This window comes from Crocuta crocuta, unplaced genomic scaffold (genome assembly GCF_008692635.1).
Source record: "Crocuta crocuta isolate KB4526 unplaced genomic scaffold, BGI_CrCroc_1.0 scaffold138, whole genome shotgun sequence".
Taxonomy (NCBI): Eukaryota; Metazoa; Chordata; class Mammalia; order Carnivora; family Hyaenidae; genus Crocuta; species Crocuta crocuta.
Window position 1 is genome coordinate 7567095 of NW_027532585.1, and position 22191 is coordinate 7589285.

The window sequence follows — 22191 nt, forward strand, 5'->3', positions numbered from 1 at the left end:
GAAACAAGAAACACTGTATATATTATTCAGATGATTCTATCGACCTCATTTTAATACATAACTCTTCTGAGACTTAACTATGTAGATTATAACACAAGTCTAATAAGCCATTAACAATCTTTAAGCTTCTAGTATCAGAATTGTTAAGCTGTCTTTATTCATGAGTGCCTCCTCTCAGAAGGAATGTCCGTGTCCTACTGAGGAAGCACACATGTACACGGACTTTCAGCTTAAAGAGGGGTTAGACACCTAGAGCCAGCATTTGGAAAACACACGCCATGCTTTCCCGCCGATTTACATGGAAAACACCGAACAGCATCTCATGACTTCTCACTGACGTGGGCCATTTGCACAAAAGCCAGACCACCTACTGAGTGGTGATGAAATTCTAGGTCTACTTTTTAGCTTCTTTCTTTCTTTTCACTTCAAAATGAGCCAACAGACTCTGGGCACCTGCCTATATTAGGCTGCTCAGTCTCTCTTCTAGTGTGTTGCTTCTAGTTCTCTGTTGATTGAAAAATTGTATTTGAGAAACAGAAGGTCAAAGAAAGAGGAAGGAGAAGCTGAAAGGTGAAAATCTAAAGAGTTAAGAGCTTTTAAATCATTATTTAAAAATTCTCTTTAAAATTCTTCAGTCGTCTTTGCTTATTTCTGTATTGGGGAATATGTTTTATTTAATGTTAGGCTTCGCTAGATGGCAGGTTACTGGAGCACTTCTTATACTTTAAATCAAAACAGGGATAAACGGTGCTACTTTAATATCCAATTCTAGAAATAAAACACAAAGTTTCCTTAGTATTTTTCAGATACATTATGTGTGGGGAGAATTGTAAAGTTATAATATGCTAATGGTGCTTTTATACTGACTTTTTTTGGGGAGGGGAGGACAACCTTATACAGACCACAGTTAAAAATGGGTATTTTAAGTCTCTAAATAATTGGTCGAGAAGAAAAACTTTCCTTTATTCATAGGTGTATAAATGTACCCTATAAAATAATTATCAAAACCCTTAGATTATTAGGACTCTTGTCTGAAAGCTTATTTGCCCCTGCACAATAAAAACAGAGCCACTACTTTGGACAAGTGATAAAACAGGAATTTTCTCTACAGACTACTTCACTCTAATACTATCTGTATTTTATATTCCAGTGGCTCATTATTAATCTGTGTGTTTGACCAAGTAGACCTACAAATGTTAATTTGTCAATAACATATTTTAAAAGTCAATCTACTGCTCTTTAATTACACACACAGATGAAACTAATAATGGTCTCCAATCGATGCACTGCTTTCAGACTAACAGCCGCAGGCCCAGCAGTGAGGCCCACAGTCAGGTCCTGCTCAAAATCCACGGACAACCGAGGTATGGCCAGGGTTTGAGTGCATCCTGATCACAAAGCTGGCTCTGAACACCCTCCACGCCTGCAGAGCTCAGCGCTCTCCCTTGTGGGGGCGGGGTGGTTGGTCTCCCACAGCTCAGCTGGCCACCCCAGAGCCAGCCTCCCCAACTCTGGCCCAGCAGTTCCTCCCGGCTGGCCCACCGAGATCTCTGTTCTCTCGGTTCAGATGCCCAGCACGTGGCTGCTGCCCTGGGAAAGCAGGAAGGTAAGGAGGCAGAGAGCCTGGGTCTGGGTCAGGCACACAAGAAGTGTGTGAGAGGGCGTGAGGGAGGAGGCGGGAGGAAATGGGAGACTGAGAACATGTGAAAGAGCGTGGGAGAGCAGGGCAGAGGAAGGTCAGTAGAGACAAGAAGTCAGCACTTGGTTCTGGACCACTAATGTTTTATTTTAAAGTTGTTGTCCACTGTTAGTGGGGCTGGAAAGCACTGCTATAAGGCAAGCGGCAGGCTGAGTCCTTCTTATAAATTAATGAGGAGCACACAGTGATTCAAACACACATTCAAATCTTTACACAATTTACAGTCACCGGGGATACTTTGAGAATAGATGTGAGCAGGAAGTGCTCTTAGCTTACACAACTACAAATTAGTGAGTAAGGACAAAAGCTCTGCCCGGGTGCCGATCACAGTAATTCACCTGTATTCAATTACATATCCTCCAACAAGGTTTTATTCTGCTACTTGAAGGGCATTACTTTGAAGATACGGTTTTGGCATCCTTCTTATAGCAAGCAAGTAATTGGGCTCAAGTTCTACCTCTGGCATCTCTGAAGAAGAAAATGTAGCTTCAGGCTTAGTAACTGGTAAATCCAGTCTTAATGATCCTTTTGAAATAAAATGAACAGCAATTGAAAAGCTCTGAAGCACCTAAAAGATGCTATCTGGAAAAGTAAAAGATAATAGTAAAACCACCAAAGAATGGAACTGGAAAAAGTCCAAGTCAAGTTACTTCAGTTAAAGTAGTATGTTTTTAAAAATATCATATTCCACCAGGGAGGAAGTCAATTTCATTCTTTAGAATAGAATCTGAGATTTATATCACTGTATTACTGGAAGGTAGAACGGTAAACATGATTTCATACTGGAATATTTCCAAGATTATTCTCATACCTTCAGCTGTTAGAAACCAACAACTGGGTACTCCTTCAGTTAACTTTGTTCCTGAGGGGAGGTCTAATCTTAGCTTGAACTGCAGAGTCTGGCCTGGAGATGCAGCCACTGGTGAAAGTCTAATGTTTGGAGCAGATTTAGGTAGTTTGGGTAATGTCTTCTGTTTTTCTCCTAGGAATGGGCCATCTACAACAGCGTTTTCAGATCTGAAGACTGGAAGCTAGGAAATAAGGAAATCTGTTAATTAAAACACAACTACTTTATAGTAATTATAGAGAGCTTAATTTTGGATCTCAGTAGAAAAATGAGGTTGTGTGTCAATGAAACTTAATTGCCATTCTAGTCTGAATTAGAAATGTGCTTCCTTAGACGTCCTTATGATTATTTTGTAGGCTGAGAAACATATTTCATCCTGGCAAAAAACGTTACCAATATTAATGAATGAAACAGAATTAAGTTCATTGTCTGATATGTTAATAGATGGTAGGAAATTAAAGTAAAATGTTATCAATTTAAATGTAGGGGAGATAATTCCAATTCCAATTTTCACTGCCAACTATAAGATGATCTATGTCAGGAGAAATGACACTTATATTATGATGGTAGTCTGTATTTTTACTTTAAATCTTGGGAAGTTAAAATCCTAGAATTTTAGAAAGAAAAACTCTTGCATTTTTTTTTTCAGGCAAATGTTACATATCAGGAGGTAGCTTGAAAAACTTTGGAGACTATAGCTTTATCTTTAAAAAATTGGAAAGGGGCACCTGGGTGGCTCAGTCGGTTAAACATCCAACTTTGGCTCAGCTCATGGTCTCATGGTTCATGGGTTTGAGCCCTGCGTCGGGCTCTGTGCTGACAGCCAGCTCAGAGCCTAGAGCCTGTCTCAGATTCTGTATCTCCCTCTCTCTCTCTGACCCTCCCCTGTTCATGCTGTCTCTCTCTGTCTCTCAGAAATAAATAAAACATAAAAAAAAATTGGAAGAAACTTAAATGAGTTCTAATCAATCTTATGTTCAATGTGTTGAGAAATGTGGCTGCTGGAGTTTCCTTTGGGAGGTTATTTGCTAACAATTCACCATAGGAAACAAAGACTACATGATGATTTAAGAATCATTAAAAAAAAAAAAACCCTCAAAACACCTTGACAACCCACGCGATACACGTGTGTTATATATCTTTATACATTCTGTTTTTAGACATTTAAACACAGATCTGAGTCCTCTTTTCTCCTTTTCTGAAAGTTCAAAATGTCTCCAACTTCTAGTATCTTAAACATTCTCGGAGCAAACAGAAGTTTTATTTTAACGGGAACAGAGCATTCCTGAACTAGGCGTTAACTCACTACTCTACCTGTTTTACCACCAACACTGGAGATGGTTTAGCCACAAGTGACTGTGCTGTGAGGACTTCAGTATGATTCTTAAAATGATACTCTTCAACTTCTATTTCCCATTGCTTACCACAGATATCGTTCTTGTTTCTAAGTCCATCACTTTAATTTGATGATTATTGGTGTCCGCTACATATAATAACTGGCCATTCTCTCCAATACACAAGCCTCCTGGTTCATTAAAAGTTGACTCAGTAAAGCTGGAAGTGATAACATTACTTGCGTCTCCAGTTCCTGCTAATGTTGTACAGTTTTTTGTTTTGGGATCCACAACTTTGATCTAAAAAGAAAGAACAAAGAAGTATGTATCTGAAGGTCAATCTCCTGTTTGTAGTAAGGAAAAGTGTAGGATCAAGCAAACCAGAGGATTTGATTGCCATTAGCATTCCTGCTAAATGTCAGAAAAAGGATAGGCATTTCCATGTTTTCTTGAAAAGCCAAACATTCAAATTACAGCCTCGGGGGAGACGCTCCATTCTGAGAGCTAAAAACTACGTAAAACTCCCAGTTACATCTTATCTTCTAGCAGCAATCTTTGATGAAATTATTTCTGGAATTAAAAATTAAATTCTTTTCCTCACAGTGAGACACAGTTGAACTGACGTTCTTCTTTCTCACGAGCATCTAACCCTGGCTGAGAATTGGCTGCTTATGTTAGACCTAATGATTCCCAATTGTGTCTCAATTATGTTAATTTATGGTATCATCACAAGGTATTAACATTTATTTTCCACTAGTTTTTATAGAGAAGAAAAATGCAATAAAAATGGAAACAGTTGAATAATCTGTGCAACAGAGACAAAAATGGAAATGTTGCTGAAAATGGAATTATTTGCTAACAGGCACTGCAACTATGCAACAGCATGAAAATGTTCCTTTGTTAGTTGACATATTAATTTCCCTGTCACCTGCCTTCTTTGCTGTGTTACTAGGCAGCTTTGATGGATTGCAATTCACAATTTTTTTGCAGTAGTCATTGGGAATTTGTTCAGTCCCTTCCTCAGCTCAGAGTGCCACCATATGCTCTCTGCAAAGAAAGGACCAAGAAAAGAACAACAAAGGCTTATCCATGGTTGTCAAAGACTGTTACTCCTCTCTATGCCACAGATGCAAAGCAGGGTGTTCTATAATTCAGTAAGGACTCACCTTGTGATTATAAGAATCTGCCACGTAAAGTACATTCCTTTTCTTGTCCCAGGTTACTCCAAGTGGGTGTTGAAGCTTGGCATTGATTCCTACTCCATCAACATCACCAAAAGCAAATAAATTCTTTTTTTTTAAAGAAAAAAACATATATTAAAATTTTTACAGTGTTACAGTATAGGGTATAAAGTAAAAAGAGGACTATATATGCTAGTTAAGTTAAAGAGGAAATGGGTCTGATTTTTTTAAATGTTTATTTATTTTTAAGGGAGAGAGAGAAAGACATAGAATCTGAAGCAGGATCCAGGCTCTGAGATGTCAGCACAGAGCCCAACTCTTGGGCTCAAACCCAAAAACCACGATATCACGACCTGAGCTGAAGTTGGATGCTTAACCAACAGAGCCACCCAAGTGCCCCGAAAATGTGTCTGATTTCGCATAAATAGGCCTGGGTGTTTGATTTACACAAGAAAAAAAGAATGACAGGATTTTGAACCTATGTTAATTCGTGGTGCTTGGTCGTTTTATTCACAGTTATGATGCCTCTGGTCAGGAACAGGTCAAGTCTACTAATCTGGTGCCCCTTCCACCCTACTGCCAAATATCTAATTTATATTTTCCTCTGCTTTAGGTAATCAATATTTTATCCTTCCTTTCTTCCTGAAGCCTGGACATTTGTGTAATCAAGCAGAGTCCACTAACTTTTCTAGGATGGTTTTGTTACTTGCGTTCCTTTATATTCACATTTCCTTTGGCCTGACTTCCACTTTAATTTATGGATAGGCCAAGAACGTTCTCTCCTAAAATTTATTAACTCTTCACAATTCAAAACCCACAAGCTTGGTAAGGGTCTGGGCACAGCGTGCAGCAGTGACTTTCAGGCATTACCATGGGGTCTCGTTCTCCTCCGACAAGGTGCTTCACCGCCCCGTCTTTCAGGGAGACGGCTCTCACGGTACTGCTCTCACTATCTGCTACAAACAGGCAGTGCCAGGGCTCTTCAGAGGCCAGAGAAAGACCAGAAGGTTGGGCAAAGGCTGCCTTGTGAGGATATGCATTATTTCGGTTCTCTTCGTTTCCACTTCCAGCAAACCGAAGGCAGGTTCCTTTTTTCAGCTCACTAAAAAAAAAGACAAGTTCATAGGTGGAATCAACATGGTTATGCTGTATCCAATTTAGTTAGCAAATGAATGTAAATGATGAAATCAGTGGTGATAAGCATTGTTGAAAAACAAACTAGTGATCCTGGCCTGAAGAGTCAGCTTTACTTTCATTGTAGTTTTTCTTTTTTGAGAGAGAGAGAGAGAGAGAGAGACAGAGAAACAGAGAGACAGAGACAGAGCTCACAAGAGGGCGAGGGGCAGGGAGAGCGGGAGACCACGGATTCAAGCAGGCTCTGCACAGTCAGTGCAAAGCCTGATGTGGGCTCGAACTCACGAACCATGAGATTATGACTTGAACCGAAACCAAGAGTCAGATACTCAAACGACTGAGCCACCCAGGTGCTCCTTTCACTATAGTTTTTCTAAATCATTAACTTATTTACTGTGTAAGGACCTTTACTTTTTTAAGACACACACGAAATTGAAACTATTCTGAATGGCTAGATAGGAAATCCCTGACAAAATCATTGGCTAGTTTTGGGTTTTTTTCCCCTACACTTGGCCAGAGAGAGGTATAGCTAGATCCCACCTTCACTTTAATCGAATGTAAAATCAATTTCTTAACATACAATAGGAAATTTCTATTTAAGGCACTCTGCAAGGATTCTTTTTGTAATATGGAGAAAGTTTTACACTTTGGCTTCTAAGTTTATGCTGGAGGAACCGTAAGGAAGGCATGGTGGTGTGTTGAAGGAAGGAAAGAAGCTGGCTCAGGATGCAAAATAGTGAGACTACATGCACATCACCTCCAGATACGGCACAGCAGACAGAAGTCCAAAATGACCACCCATCACTTATTAGTTGATATGTTCCCAATGCTAAGTTAGAGAACAGGGGATAGAGGCAAAGGGTTACAGAATATATAAAATATGGCCACTTATTCAAGAAACTATTTAAAAAATATAGTCATAAAAATACATGGGATAACTAGCTGTGCCAATCAGATGAATTAAAAGGTAATTAATATAAGTCTTATTTCTATTGGAGTTTCCTTAAATAAAAAAGAGTGGGGAGAAAAAGTAACTTCTAAAATGTTAGGAGTCTTGCGCATTGGAAGATCAGTAATAAAGATAAAACATTAAAATTATGATACGGGCCCATGTGATCTGACTGGACATTTTCCTGTTATGAACAAAAAGTGACAACTCTACTTATTTGGAAACTTGGTCCACTCTTGACCATCTAGGTCGAAAACAGCTATCACTTGGAACAGCGTATTCTGGCCATCTCTGCTACTTCTTTCTACTGTTCATAATGTGGCCTCCTATTAATGTTTCTGGTCACCTCACTGCTCAGGCTGCTATCATCTCATGCCCAGAGGTCAACCCAGCCCCCTCACTGTTATCTCTGTCCCTAGTTTTGTCCCACTCCAAATGCTGCCAATGTTCTTTCAAAATCACAGACCTAATCATGTCACTTCCCAGCTTAAAACTTTCCATACAGGCATGCAGACTAATGTTCACACGTCTTAAAAGGACACACAAGGCACTTCATGATCTGGTTTTTACTCACATCACTGGTGTCATTTCTTGCCTGGATAACCTCTACTCTCCCTCACTCCTACTCCTCTCTCAGATTTTAGTTTAGCAGCTTCTTCCCGGAAGCCTTCCTCGATACCTCATATCTTACTGCTATCTGGTGTTCCTCTTATTTAAAGGACTGTTGCCATCCCTTTTACACACTCTACTGGCATTTCCCAACTATTTTCAGTTTGCTGATCTCTTTTTTCCTCTGTAAGCCCACTGAAGAGTAACATCAAAAAAATTTTATTCTTAATACAGTGAACCTATTTCATCCCTACTGATTAGCACAGTGCCTAGCATCCAACATGTTTAAAAAGTATGTAAGATGAATGAGTAAATGTTGCTAAATAGCACACACAGCAACACACGTGTGTGCACACACACACACAATTTGGAGCAGCTGGTATGTATCTATACAACTGCTCCTTCCTACTGATAAAGGTATCTAAGATGATCAGCACTTACTTTCCATGGTGATTAAACAGTCTTTATAGAGGCGCCTGGGTGGCTCAGTCAGTTGAGCATCTGACTTCGGCTCAGGTCATGATCTCATGGTTCATGGGTTCGAGCCCCATGTCAGGCTCTGTGCTGACAGCTAGCTCAGAGCCTGGAGCCTGTTTCAGATTCTGTACCTCCTTCTCTCTCTCTGACCCTCCCCTGCTCACGCTGTCTCTCTCTCTCAGAAATAAATAAAACATTAAAAAAAAAAAAAGTCTTTATGGTCTAGGACTTTCATTCATTCATTTATTCTGTAAAACCTTACCGAACTCCTATTATATACTACATCCTGTGCTATGTACAGAGGACACAGAAATGAAGGAGAAAGGGTCCCTTAAGGGACAGTCTAGTAGAAGGAAACAGTTATGTGAACAAGTACAACCAGGAACAGGGAGGGGGAGCGAGAGAGGGAAGGAACTTAGCACAGTAATGTAACTGCACTGGGGTGCGGTGAGGTCAGAGCGAATAGTATGCGTAGTTCTCTACCTGGAGTGTTAGTGAGAAAGGATATAAAAAAGTGTGCAGACACACTATTTTTTCATCTTTATATCCCCAACAGTGGCAGCAAAACTGCATTTACTGTATGTAAACCAAGCACTAGGCTGAGCTCTTCATAAATATTATTAATTTTCAAAACAAGCCAAGGAAGTTGATATACATAAGAACACAGAAGCATAGAAGGTTGAATGGGCTCTCCTAAGCCCAGAGAGACAAGTGGCAGAGCCAGGACTCAGTGTGAGGCCTGACTACAGAACACGAGTGTTAACCTTCTGTCCCGCGGTCACGGGTTAATGTTTGTATCGACGAGCAGGGACACCTGACCTGCATGTCAGGAGATGAATGCCCAAAGCACCTGTGTTCTCTCTGGATGCTCCAGAGGGTCGCTCTTCCCAGGTTCCTGGGAGTTAGCAATGGTGGTCACAAGCCTCGGGCTCATGAAATAGAAGTGACATATGTCACTCCCAAGTAGAAGCTTTAAGAGCCACTGAGGGACTCACCAGCTGTCTCTGCGCCAGGATGACTGGCAAAGCTCCAGACAGTGGCCGCTTCGTGGGCCTGGTGGCAGAGGGATGCTCCCCAGTGAGGCTACTGAGTGAGCCCGAAACATACCTGTCTTATGCTCCGACACCCTGGGACGTAGTTACGGGGGGTCCAGCCAAGCGCCCGCGGACTAGCGCCGAGGCGCCATGAGGATGGAGACTCGGGAAGAGGGGATTCTGTGAACTCGTGTAGTTCACGTGAGAGAGAAGCGGTCACTTACTTTTTCTTTGGTAGGCTGCCGCTGTCCAGGAGCAGTGCCCATATCTGGTGCGTCCCGGCCATGGCTATCCAGAGAATGTCATCTCTCTGGACCTCTGACCCTTTATAAGAACAAAGAGTAATTATCACATACGTATCTCATTAATACAAAGGGGTTTAGAAATTTAAAAGATGACAGCAGTATGTTTATAAATCATCTGAGGGAAAAAATATTTGCAGCGTTTAAGTTGTTTTTGAAATTTTTCCATTTTCCTTATGAAAGGTTTCTTTCTTAATATTTATAAATTTACCTGTAAATTCACAGAAATCCAAAGTATTAATAGCAGTCTGTCCCTCTGAATCTCTGGGCACAATGTTTTTAAATATTTGATTTCTTATTTTCTCTGAAAAAATAAGTTGACATATACTCTCCAAAGAAACTCTGCCAAATACCTAGCATTAACCACTGAAATTATATGCGTTAATAACAAGGTTTTTGAACAATTTCTCATGAAAAAAAAAACTCCTATCTTTTAACAGTGTAAAGAAATAGGTATTTCCTTTGGGTCACCTGGCTCAGTCCATGGAGCATGTGACTCTTCGTCTCAGGGTCATGAGTTCGAGTCCCAGTTGGCCATTGAGCCTACTTAAAAATATTTCCACCACCAGGTTAGCTAGACTTAGATACACAACACTTGCTATTTAAAAATCCATTGTTTAATTGGCTATGAGACTTTTTCAAAAAAGCACCGTTCACATACAAAAAAGCAAAGAGTAGCACATATTAGAATATAGATAGCTTTGCTTACTAAAATTCAGAAGTAATTTTCCACTTTCTTAGAGGATGTTATAACTTACTAAAATGTGACAAGGATCTGTTTCTCAAAGTCTATTGTTAACATATTTACTTTAATTCAGGGGTGTTTGGCTGGCTCAGTTGGTAGAGGATGCACCTCCTGATCCCAGTCATGAGTTCAAGCCCCACATTGTTGGGTATGAAGCCTACTCTAAAAAATATGTGTGTGTATACATATTTTACATACATATATAAAAATATATATGTGTGTATATACACACACACACATATTTATTTAAACTGTATTCTGAGGTGACTTTTACATATAATTGAGAATTTTTAACTAAAACAATTTGGTCAGATATACTTTATGCTAAAAGGAGTATCTTGGTATGGTAAGGATATTTTTTTTTTTTTTTTATCTTCTTTAACTTCAAGTAGTTTGTGTCCAGAAGGTACTTTTCTTCCTTAACTTATATTACTTTCAATTTAACAACAACAAAAATAATTATGATGGTTCTCAAAAACTTGTGGTTGCTATGTGCCAAGCACTTTACAGAGATTATCACTTACATTTTCTGAAACGCCCCAAGGTAGTGTTATTAGGCCCTTTTCATAGATGAAAACTGAGGCTTAGAGAGGTTAGGTAACTTGCCAGGATCACAGTGCTGGTAAATGAACTGGAATCTGACACCAGGAGGTCCAACAGAAAAATCTAGATCACATGTTGCCTCTTTTTCTGTGTTCTTAATTGCTATCCTACGAAATCTAAAGGAAAGTATTTTAATTTAATTTTTCATAGTCAAATATTTTTATGAATGTAAATTATATTAAAAGTGACAAGGGCATCCATTTATTCTGGGGACTCTGTCTCTGCTTAATCACCTTAAAAGTAGATCAAAAGCTTTTCATAATTATTTTATTTTGCTCCTGCCATGTGAGGACAAAGTGCAAAGGCGACCATCTACAAGCCAGAAGAGAGCTCTCACCAGAAACCAACCATGCTGGCACCCTGACCTTGGACTTCTAGCCTCCAGAACTGTGAGAAAATAAATTGTTGTTTAAGCCACCCATCCGTGGGACTTTGTTATGGCAGCCTGAGGTGACTAAGACATTCCCCCTGAGAACAGCAATGAGACAAGGATATCTGCTATCAACACTTTTATTTAGCATCATATGAGTCCTAATTTGTGCAAGAAGAAGCACAAAGCATAAAGAATAGACACAAAACTGTAATCATTAGAAGATGACATGCTGTTAAAGCCTCTACCCGGCCAAAAGAGAGCTGTGTCAAAGACCCAACCAGTTCTCCAAATTGACCGGCCTAGTTCAACCAGCGCTTACTGTATGAAGGCCCAGCTTCATAGCATTAAAGTGTGAACAATTTGTTTGGTTTTGCTCTCTGTGTACTTATTTCCTTTAGAAGCCTGAGAAACAAGAAAAATTATAGAAGCAAAGGCTGTGTCAGTTCAGGATTTCAGTGTCTTGGGATTCCCCATAACAACTGATGATGACAGCTGGGGGCTACGGGGGTGGTAAAAATGATGGCCATCCAGAACACTTCCTATGATTAAGGCACTGAGTTAAATTAGCACATTTCAGGGAGTATTTCCTTTAATTTAACAACTTTAGAAAGTCTTAGTCTCATCATCTCCATTTTATAAAGAAACTGAAATTGGAAAGGGTGAAGTAATTTGTTAAAATTCACACGCCTAAACCTGGAATAATAAAATAATAATCTATTAGTGAGCCTGATTCCAGATTATTAGTGCTCTGATCAGAACAAAGAACTACAGAAGTGAGCCTGAGCTCTTTTGACCAACTCTTCTTCCTCCCCCTTCTGCCTCTGCCCCATGCACTCAGCCCTGGCTTCAAGGACCCAAGAACACTTTCTGTGTGATCGAGAGCGAGATCCGATCAAATGTAAGCATGGCTCTCTACTCCAGCATGTGTGCCTAGGTTCACTCTTTCTATCCTTCCCTTCCTGCAGCCTGTGGGATAACCTACGGCTGAAAAATCCTTTACCAGTATTTTTTCCAATCCCGTGCCTTTCCATTTTTGGTTTGTTTCAGCTTATCAGCAGCTCTTTGTGACTTTAGGATGAAGCTCCATCTTATAACAAATACTGTAGAAGTATTTGTTAGGCACCGCTTTCTATGTGCCAAGCACTGTTCGAAATGCATCACATAGTAATACTCCTAATAATTCCTGCAATAAACTTTTGAGCTATATACTATTAGTATCTTTAATTTAGATGAGGAAATAGAGGCATAAAGAGGCCAGATAACTTGTCCAAAGTCATATAACTACTAAGATGTAAACTAATTATAACCCAAGCGGTCTGGCTTCAGTCCATGCTACACTGCCTCTCAGGAAGTTTTTATGCTGGCCTTATCATTTCACTGAGGGCTGAAGAGTTTGTTCTTACAGATAAAATCAGAAAGGATGGAAGAGTAGGGAAGGGAGAGAAAAGGTAGTCTGGCATTTATAAAGTCTATCAAACCAACAAGAATCATTAATAATTTATACTATTCACCCTCGATTTTGAAATCTAAAGCACATAGTTGTAGCACCAAGTATAGGTATTCGTTTTTTCCCTTCTAACAAGAATGTGGTGATCATGAACATTTCAATTTTAAATTAAGAATGCACTTAGTATTACTGACCTCCAACAGTCACACAAAAAAAAGAAGAAGAAGAAGAAAGACCATGCAAAAAACTGAAAAAGTTTTGGGAGTATTTTAAAAGACAAAACCTCTTATAACTAAGAATTAGTGAAATAATTATAGAAGACGGGAATAAAATCAGCAAATGAAATATGAAAATGAAAAGAAAATTACCTGCCATCTAGCTTTTAAAAATTCAATGTTATTTTAAGCAACTATAATCAAAAATAGACCCAATGATTAGAGCCCTCTAAATAGCATCTGTGAAATTATCCATCAGTGTAAATAGGCTTTTTTTTTACACGATGTCTAAACCTCCTATGAAGCAAAACCTCACACCACTAGGAGGAAGCAGCAGAGCCTAGCACCCCCCACGGCACAGGACAAAGCGAATTACAGCTGGAGGGAGGGCAGAAGAAAAAACCTCTCCACCTCTGGGGAGGGCGTCTGTAGCCAAAGGCCCCATACTGACACCAACACAGGTTCCCCACTGCTGAGGGAGAAGAAGAAAACTCAGAAGTTAGCTGCCCCAGAGAGAAGGAACAGGGACGGTGAAAAAGCTTCCCACCTCCTTTCATGGAGGCCCAGGACAGAACTCCACCTTCGCCACAGTACAACCTGGCACAGAATAGCAAATGACAGGGGCGCTGTCGGCTCAGTCGGTTAAGCGTCTGACTTTGGCTCAGGTCATGATTTCATGGTTCGTGGGTTCGAGCCCCGCGTCAGGCTCTGTGCTGACAGCCAGCTCAGAGCCTGGAGCCTGCTTCGGATTCTGTGTCTCCCACTGTCTCTGACCCTCCCCTGCTCACACTGCCTCTCTCTCTCTCTCACTCTCTCTCTCAGAAATAAATAAAAAACACAAAAAGACAAAAAAAACCATGATACGTAAGAATTGACGGGCAGAACATCAGAGTCTCGCATATAACTAGCTAAAATCCCAGAAAGAAGCAAAAGGAGCAGAAAACACACATGAAGAGATGATAGGTGAGAATTTTTCCACCAATAGTGAAGGGCACAAGACCACAGACTGGAGAATTCTAAGCAGGGTAACTCCTAGACTTATCAGTCAAACTGCTAAAAATCAAAGAAAATCTTGAAGGCAGGCAAAGGGAGGAAAAATACTTTAAATGTAAAGAAACTAGGAAAATAGTTAAGTTAGACCTCTTGTTTAAAACTATGTAAGTTATAAGACAATGGAATGACATCTTCAAAGTATCTAAAAAAAACACCTCAATCCAGACTTACACATGGAGTAAAAATTACCTTTCAAAAATAAGAGCTAAATACTTTCTCAGACACCTCACCCTCCAACATTCCCCTTAAAAAAATGGCCATGAGAAATCAATGTCAGCAGACATGTGCCTCAAGAAATGTTACAGAAGTTCTCCAGACTAAAGCAGTATTATTCCAGAAGGACACGGGATTCTAAGAAAACAGTTTTGAGAGCAGTTTGGCAGTTTCTTATAAAACTACACATACACTTACCATATGACCCAGCAATTTCAATTCCTAAGCGTCTGCCCAAGAGAAAGAAATACATATGTCCACATAAAAACCCGTACACAAATGTTTATAGAGGCTTTCATCATAATTGCCGTAAACAAGAGATATCCGAAATGTCTATCAACTAGTGAATAAACAAATGTGGTATGGCCGTACAATGGAATACTACTCAAAAATAAAAAAGAACTGCTGATACAAGCAACAGGAACGGGTGTCAAAAGCATTATGCTAAATGGAAGAAGCCAGACATTAAAAGACTATCCTGAGGAATAAGAAATAGAGCACTGCTGGTAGCTTGAGTAGGCGCTTGAGTACTGGGAAGGAGACTGAACAGAGGGTCACAATAACTTTATGGGATGATGGAAATATTCTGTATCTTGATTGTAATAATGGTTAGAAGACTGTACATTTGTCAAAATTCACAGAACTTATACCTAATAAGGGTGAGCATCACTTTCTATAAATTATATCTCATTAACCTGACTAAAAAAAAATCTTATAAATGCAAAGTCAATGTGATAAATAAAAACTGTTCTCTCAAATTTTAAATATAAAACTGTTTTTATTTAACTAAAATAAAAACACATTAGTCACATTGTATAAAATTTATTTCTCAAAAAAAAACCCTCTCAACTGATTATCTTAGAGGATGTTTTTTATAGTATTTCACAGCACATTAATGGAAGTCAGAGAAGCATATTATCTAAGTACATTAGTACCAACACTGTAGATTTTTAGACTAGCATACTGAAGAGATGGATTTCAATCATTAAGAACAGCTAAATTATAGGTAGGGAAAATGCTGATTAAAGGGCCAAGGAAGGTTAATGGGATTTGGGCACCTTGTCCTTTCCATAAGCTATTCTAAATCAGGTAAACTCTAAAGTACTTAGAGATTAGCAGGGGTTTTGATCTTTAGGATAAAAAAAAAAAAGCAAAAAAAACAACTCTTAGAAATATGACACAGATTCTGAAAAAATATGAATTTGTTGTAGTTGTTATTTTCAGTGCATTATGACGCTCTGACCATATTTAGAGTGATGATAAAAAATGAACAAAGACGAAACAATCTTTTTTGTAAAAATCATTTTATGTTGTTTTTATGCTTTTATTACAGTAATGGCACGATAAGGTTAACTATTCAGTCACTACTTAAAATACACATGTATGTACATATATATATTACATGTATATTTAAAACGATCAGAGGTATTTCAAGTACCATTCACCAATCTCTTAAAGTATGTTGTTTATTAACTGGGTCTCTTGGAAAGATATATATTCAACTGTGTATTTGTCCTCATTATTTTTCATTCTCTTTACCTAATCTGTTTTTTGTAAATTCAATTTTTAATTAAGTATACATCCAAATGGATACATGTTATATACATGACGTATAAATATCCTCTCCTAAAGACCCACCAGTCTAAAAATTTGTGTTTTTCATTCTCTTCATGTTTTAATTTTATCATGTCTGGATGGATCGCTCGATGTACATGACCCTTGAAAACAGGTTTGAACGTGGACAGAGAATTTTTTTTTAATCAATACAGTATAGAACTGTAGTTGTATTTTCTCTTATGATTTTCTTAACATCTTCTTTTCTCTTGCATACTTTATTGTAAGAATACAGTATAGAGGGGGCTCCTGAGTGGTGCAGCTTGACTCTTGATTTCAGCGCAGGTCAGGATCTCATGGTTCATTTAGAGCCCACATCGGGTTCCATGGAGCCTGTTGGATTCTCTTGTCTTCCTCACTCTCTGCCCCTCCCCTATTCATGCTCTCTCTCTCAAACATTAATAAACATTAAAAAATAACACATTACATATAATATATAAAATATGCATTAATTGAATGTTTATGTTGTCGGTAAGGCTTCTCATCAAGGTAGGCTATTAGTAATTTTGGGGGGAGTCAAAGTTACATGCAGATTTTTTTTACTGCAGGGGGTCGGTGCCCCTAACCCCTGCACTGTTCAAAGGTCAACTGTGTAGTCTTGCTTCCTATTCAACTTTCTATAGAAGAAATCTATTGTAGGTCTCTCCTGTAACTTGATTTTTCACTCAACAGATGCCGGACACTTGTCCATGCTGCTAGGGACAGCTGTGCTGTGATCCATTATTTGCACCACAGAGCAGCCTAATATATGAAGATATCACAACTCCTAATCTATCTTTCATGTTTTCCTCCTGATAATTCCACCCTCTCTCAAATTCCTAATTATGCTAGAATTTCAGATATATTCTTTTAAAGTATATAAAAAAAAAAGTATGTGTTTACAAGAACAAATTTTCTCAGCCAGTCCCTTTCAAGGTGCATTTACTTCCGCATCTGTTTAAACCAGTTGTACAATTACATAATTTACAGATATAGATATGAGCCAATTAAATATGAATGCAAATGGAAAGTTGTTTTTATGAAAACAAAGTTGAATACCTGGGAAAGATGTAATGAAAGTAGCGAAGTCAAATTGTTGAACTAAGTGTGGAAAAGACTATTGAAAAGAATAGGTTAAAAAAATTTCAGCCCTCAGATTTCCTTGCAGGTGTTTTGAAATTCTCATCACACTTTAAAGAAACCGAAACAATATATTTTGAGTGGTCCAAGACTATCAGGGGCCATGTAAAGAAAAGGCTGTGGTCCTACATCAAAAGATTGGCTAAAATATATATACTTATAGTTCTTAAAAGAAAGATTTTTTATACTTTTATGATTTCCAGATTTAAAAGATTTTTTTTCCTAAATGGATCAATTATCACAGTGAATCACTTCAGTAATGGATTCTACTCAATTTACTTCTACTTTTATTTCCACAAAGGATTTAGGCAACTTATAAAGAAATAAACACTAATAAATAAATTTAAAATAAGGAAATTGAAGCAATAGGTAAATTGGGCAGAAAAAATCCAACTGTACTAATATCAAAAAATGAATGTCATGTTTCCATTATATTTTGCTCAAGATAATTTGCTTCTAAGTTTTCTGGTAATTGAAACAACAAAGCAAATACAATCAGTTGTAATATTCAAATTATCAAGGAGTTTAAATCAAACTCGATACTTAGGAAAAATAATATAGAGATCAGAAAAAAAATTCTCTAGTAGAGAAATTTATAAGGTAATGACTGAAGTACCTGAAAATCTCTACAGTAAAAACAGTAACAAGTCCCATAGGGCTGTGTTTGGATGAATACACAATGTGAAACACATATGCACACATATAGATATAAATGAATGTGATATGTTTATGTGTCTATATTTTTTTAATGAATGACATAATGCCAAAATACAGTTTAGTAAAAACAATTGTAAGAACATCCTATGATGCAATTTCCCCATACTCTGACAATACACATTAATCCAGGATTAAATTTTAGAGTAACTTAAAGCAGTGGCTCTTAAAATGTTTCCTAACATACAACTTTGAAACTCTGACCAATTCCTCCAAATCTTACAAATATTTTGGAAGTTTAAGTACCTCAAAAAGCCTAACCAGGAAGGCTAGAGTATATGATTCTAGGTAAAAAGCTCTTGGACTAGAACAGTCACTGTGATTACAAGGCCTCCATACAGTGCTTGAAAACCATTTTCTCTTAGCATCTTGAAGGGTGTTAAGCTTAAGTGCACTGAAGATGACTCCTCTTGCCAAGTACCTGGAGTGAAGCTATTTTAAGCTGTCAGTGAAATGCAGAGCATATGCTCTTAATGATCTGTTGAGCTAAGGTAGGACTCACTTCCTTTACAGAGAACTGAGCTTAATAAAGACATACATCTCAGCACATCAGTCCATGTGGAAGCGAGGAGGGTACTTGTCTCTAGAGCCAAGATTTTCCTTAGAAAGCACTTTGGATGCATTCTCAGTAGGAAATAAACAACCAGAGATTCCATGCCATAATGTATGAAAAACTTTTAGTCTAGATTTAAGTACTCCTTGGCTACTAAATAAATCCAATTAAATATAGTATCTGGTAAAGTATATCCTGTTTTTAAGCAATGTAAGTTCTAATTTATGTGACAGACTGAATTATTCCTCTTAATTCATCCACACCCCTACCATGGCCTCATTATAGGCAAAGTGCATATCCCCACCTCATGACTTTGAGCTTAATTATGTGACTTGCTTAATAACAGTAGGTAAGCAGATATGACATGAGCAAGGGCTTAAAATGTGTGTATCTGGGCTTATACTCTTGTGCTCCTGCCTTTTGCCAAAAGAACATGCCTTAGACAGCTACTGGTCCAAGGAGGATGAGAAACAAATGGACAGAAATACACCCAAGAAACAGCCTGAAACCAAGCCCAGGCTGAGCCTTGATCAGCTGAACCCCAAACCTGTGTGTGAGAAATAAAGGTTTAGGTTTGTAGGAGTTTTGGGATGATGTCTTATGAATGTTACTGTGACAGTTAATAACAGACACAGTAAATACAAGTCGTAAGTTGCAAAATGTAAATATCAATAACTGAATTGCTATACTGACTGTTAGCTTTAAATCACTCGGGGCTTACACACGAAGGCGAGAAAATTTCTTTTTTCCAGGAGGGAGAGGGACAGCATACCACAGTAACAATTCTCACCCACTTTGACTAGTTTACTGAGAGGGAGGTTTCAGGCTGTTTTTCCATCTATAAGATTTACGTCTAAATAGCTCAGCAGTATATCCAAGGCAAGGAGGCAGGGGCAACAGAGAAGACCCATTAGGGATATTTTTAACCCTGAAATTATTTAGAATTTGGGGTGCATGGTGACACAAAGCAGACTGTAGCTGGTTTTACGGTTTTAAAATTCTCTGCATATAACATAACCCCTTATTGATTGCACCTGGGACACATGCTCCCTCTGCCTTCCCAACCCCTTCTCCCGTTGAGCCCCCAAAACACCTCATGATTACTGGGACACAGAATTCCAAAAATAAAATTCTCAAAAGTAACTTACACAAAATACCTGTTATTTTTTAATTAAAATTATTTTTGATGTTTTATTTATTTCTGAGAGAGAGAGAGCAGAGCATGAGCAGGGAGGGTCAGAGACAGAGGGAGATACAGAATCTGAAACAGGCTCCAGGCTGTGAACTAGCTGTCAGCACAGAGCCCGATGCGGGGCTCAAACTCACTAACCGTGAGATCATGACCTGAGCCGAAGTCGGACGCTTAACCAACTGAGCCAACACCCAGGCACCCCCAAAATACCTAAGTTATTATTAAGCGCAGTAGTACCAGTTCATTCAATTATTTTATGAATGGTGAAAGCTTTATAAAGTTAATCACAATGGAAAAAATTAAGGTCTTTCAATTATAACCAAATTAACATCATAATAGGAAATTATCTCAAATGTAAAGCCATTAAACTAAGCCGGTGCTTATTCACTCTAGAAATATATTCAGATCATACAAACCATTTAGTTCTTATACCATTTTTAATGGATTCTACTGTCTTTCTTCATTACGTTGGGTTTAGATATGTTGATAACTATCTCAGTATCACTGAGGATCAATGAAAAATAAGGGTACGAATGCTCCTAGATTATTTTTTGGTAAATTAATATTGGTAATAAAGATTACAAAGATAATATAAATCTCATTCATTATCAATACCAACATAATTCAGTAATTTTTTTAATTGCCCAAAAGGAGCTATATTTCAATACAAATTTTAATCTAAAAAAAGCAGCTATCACTTCTTGATTTCCTTTCAAATTAAGAGTAAATTAAAAGGACATTGTTAAACACCATAGTTAATGAATAATCATCTGACATTCTGAAACTACAGTCTTTCGAATTTAAGAATATTCAGAACTGTATTAACCGGAAACTGCAGCTAAGCTGAAATGCTTTAACATTAGAGTAATACACAGTCTATCTTATGTATAAAATACAGCATGTAAGCATGTAATATGTTATATATAACAGTATATACTGCTGACTTTATTTTTAAATTAACAAATCCCACCATAGATAATAAAAGTCTAAAATAACTAGCAATTAGAATTAATCCCAATGAATGCCCCCAGAATTTCTTTAAAATATTACATTTATTAAGCAAAGTTTACTTATATTTAATATAAAAGTTTACATACCTGATGTCCCAAAAACTACATCCCAGGGGGAACTAATGGGCTGTTCTTCTCCTTTAGCTCCACCTTCTTTATCTGTACCTTGAATTCCAATGCCAGCTACAGTGCTCACCACCTCAGCTTGTAGATCAATCTATAGAAATTAACACGGTTTATGCAATGCATGTTACTTTTGTGTTTTTTTTTTTCCTTTTGGTACATGAGGACTTCCAATAGAACATATATAAAGTTTTTGCAACACAAATAGTCTTAAAAATAAAAGGCTAATCAAGTACAGTATAGGGTGAGCTTGATATTCAAATGCACAAAGCTCAGTCCTTTTCATTTCCCCATCCACCTGTTCCCCCTCCCTCATTAAAGCCTCTACCAGAACTGGTAGTGATCTCATCTAAACTGTAAAGTATGTTAAAAGAAAGTGTATTTCCAAATTTCAAAGCAAAATCTGGAAAAATGCATGTTTCTTTTTTTTTTTTTTTTGAGCAAGCACACGTGTGCAAGTGGGGGAGGGGCAGAAAGAAAGGGAGAGAATCCCAAGCAGGCTCCACACCCAGTGCAGACATCATGACCATGATCAGGTCATGATCGTGACCACGAGATCATGACCTGAGCCAAAATCAAGAGTTGGGCACTTAACTGACTGAGCTACCCAGGCAGTCCAAAAAATGCATGTTTCTTAAAATTAAAGGTATGTATTTCAGTTACCCTTGGCTAGTAATTGACAAAAATAGAGCTGAACGTGTGCCAGGTACTAATCCAAGAGTCATCCATTCATCCATCCTCATAATAATCCTGTGATTGTGATTTTGATTACTACTGAGGATACTGAGGCACAGATCATAAAGTAGGTTTCCAAGATCCCACAGCTACTAAATGGAGGATCTGGGATTTGAACCCAGGCAGTTCTAGCTCTACTACACTATACTGCGTCTACTTTATAAACTGAAAAACTAATCAACTCTACTGAAAATAAAGTGCTTTGGTTTCATCTTTTGAGCTCCTTCCCCTAACATTTTACCATGAAAGTTATCAAGCATAAAAGTTGAAAGAATTTCACAGCAAACATCTGTACACCCACCTACTATCAACATGTCACTTACTTGCTTTATCACATAAGCTATCAATCCTTCAAACCATTTATACTTTTTGACACATTTCAAAGTAAATTCTAAACATCTGTACACAGGCTCTAAATGTTCCAGCTTGCTTATCATTGATAAGAGGTCCGTATTTTTTCAGTTCCCTTTTCTTTTTTGAGGCAAAACTTACAATGAAATGCAAAGATCTTAAGTGTATTGTTTAATGACTTCTCATAAATGCATAAAACTGTGTAGCTCTAGCTTACATAAAGATATAGAATGTTATCTTCACTCCAGTAAGTCCCCTTATGCCTCCATCCATCCAATCCTGCCCCCAGAGACAAATAGTATTGTTTTTTCCATCACAGATTAGTTTTATCTCTTCTAAGACCTCAGCTAAACTAAACAGAATCAAACTATATGGACTGTTTCACTTAACAGGTTTCTAAGATTTATTCATACATAGGTAGTTTGTTCCTTTTTATTGCTGAGCACTATTCCACCATATGAATATACCACAGTTCATTTATTTATTTTCCTACTGATGGACATCTGGGTTATTTCTCGCTTGGGGCCTTCAAATAGGGTTGCTCTCAATATTCTCATATGAGCCT

General features: G+C 38.0%; 1 protein-coding gene across 1 annotated transcript in view; it reads right to left on the reverse strand.

Annotated features, from left to right (window-relative positions):
* NHLRC2 (NHL repeat containing 2) overlaps positions 1-22191 on the reverse strand; it is a 59217-nt gene that overhangs the window by 8034 nt on the left and 28992 nt on the right. Inside the window, exons 5-10 of the mRNA XM_077779459.1 lie at positions 20505-20634; positions 9489-9588; positions 5932-6163; positions 5047-5169; positions 3971-4180; positions 2511-2730 (exon numbers count right to left, since the gene is read on the reverse strand). Of these exons, the coding sequence (XP_077635585.1) occupies positions 2511-2730; positions 3971-4180; positions 5047-5169; positions 5932-6163; positions 9489-9588; positions 20505-20634 (1015 nt within the window). The remainder of the gene's footprint in view (positions 1-2510; positions 2731-3970; positions 4181-5046; positions 5170-5931; positions 6164-9488; positions 9589-20504; positions 20635-22191) is intronic.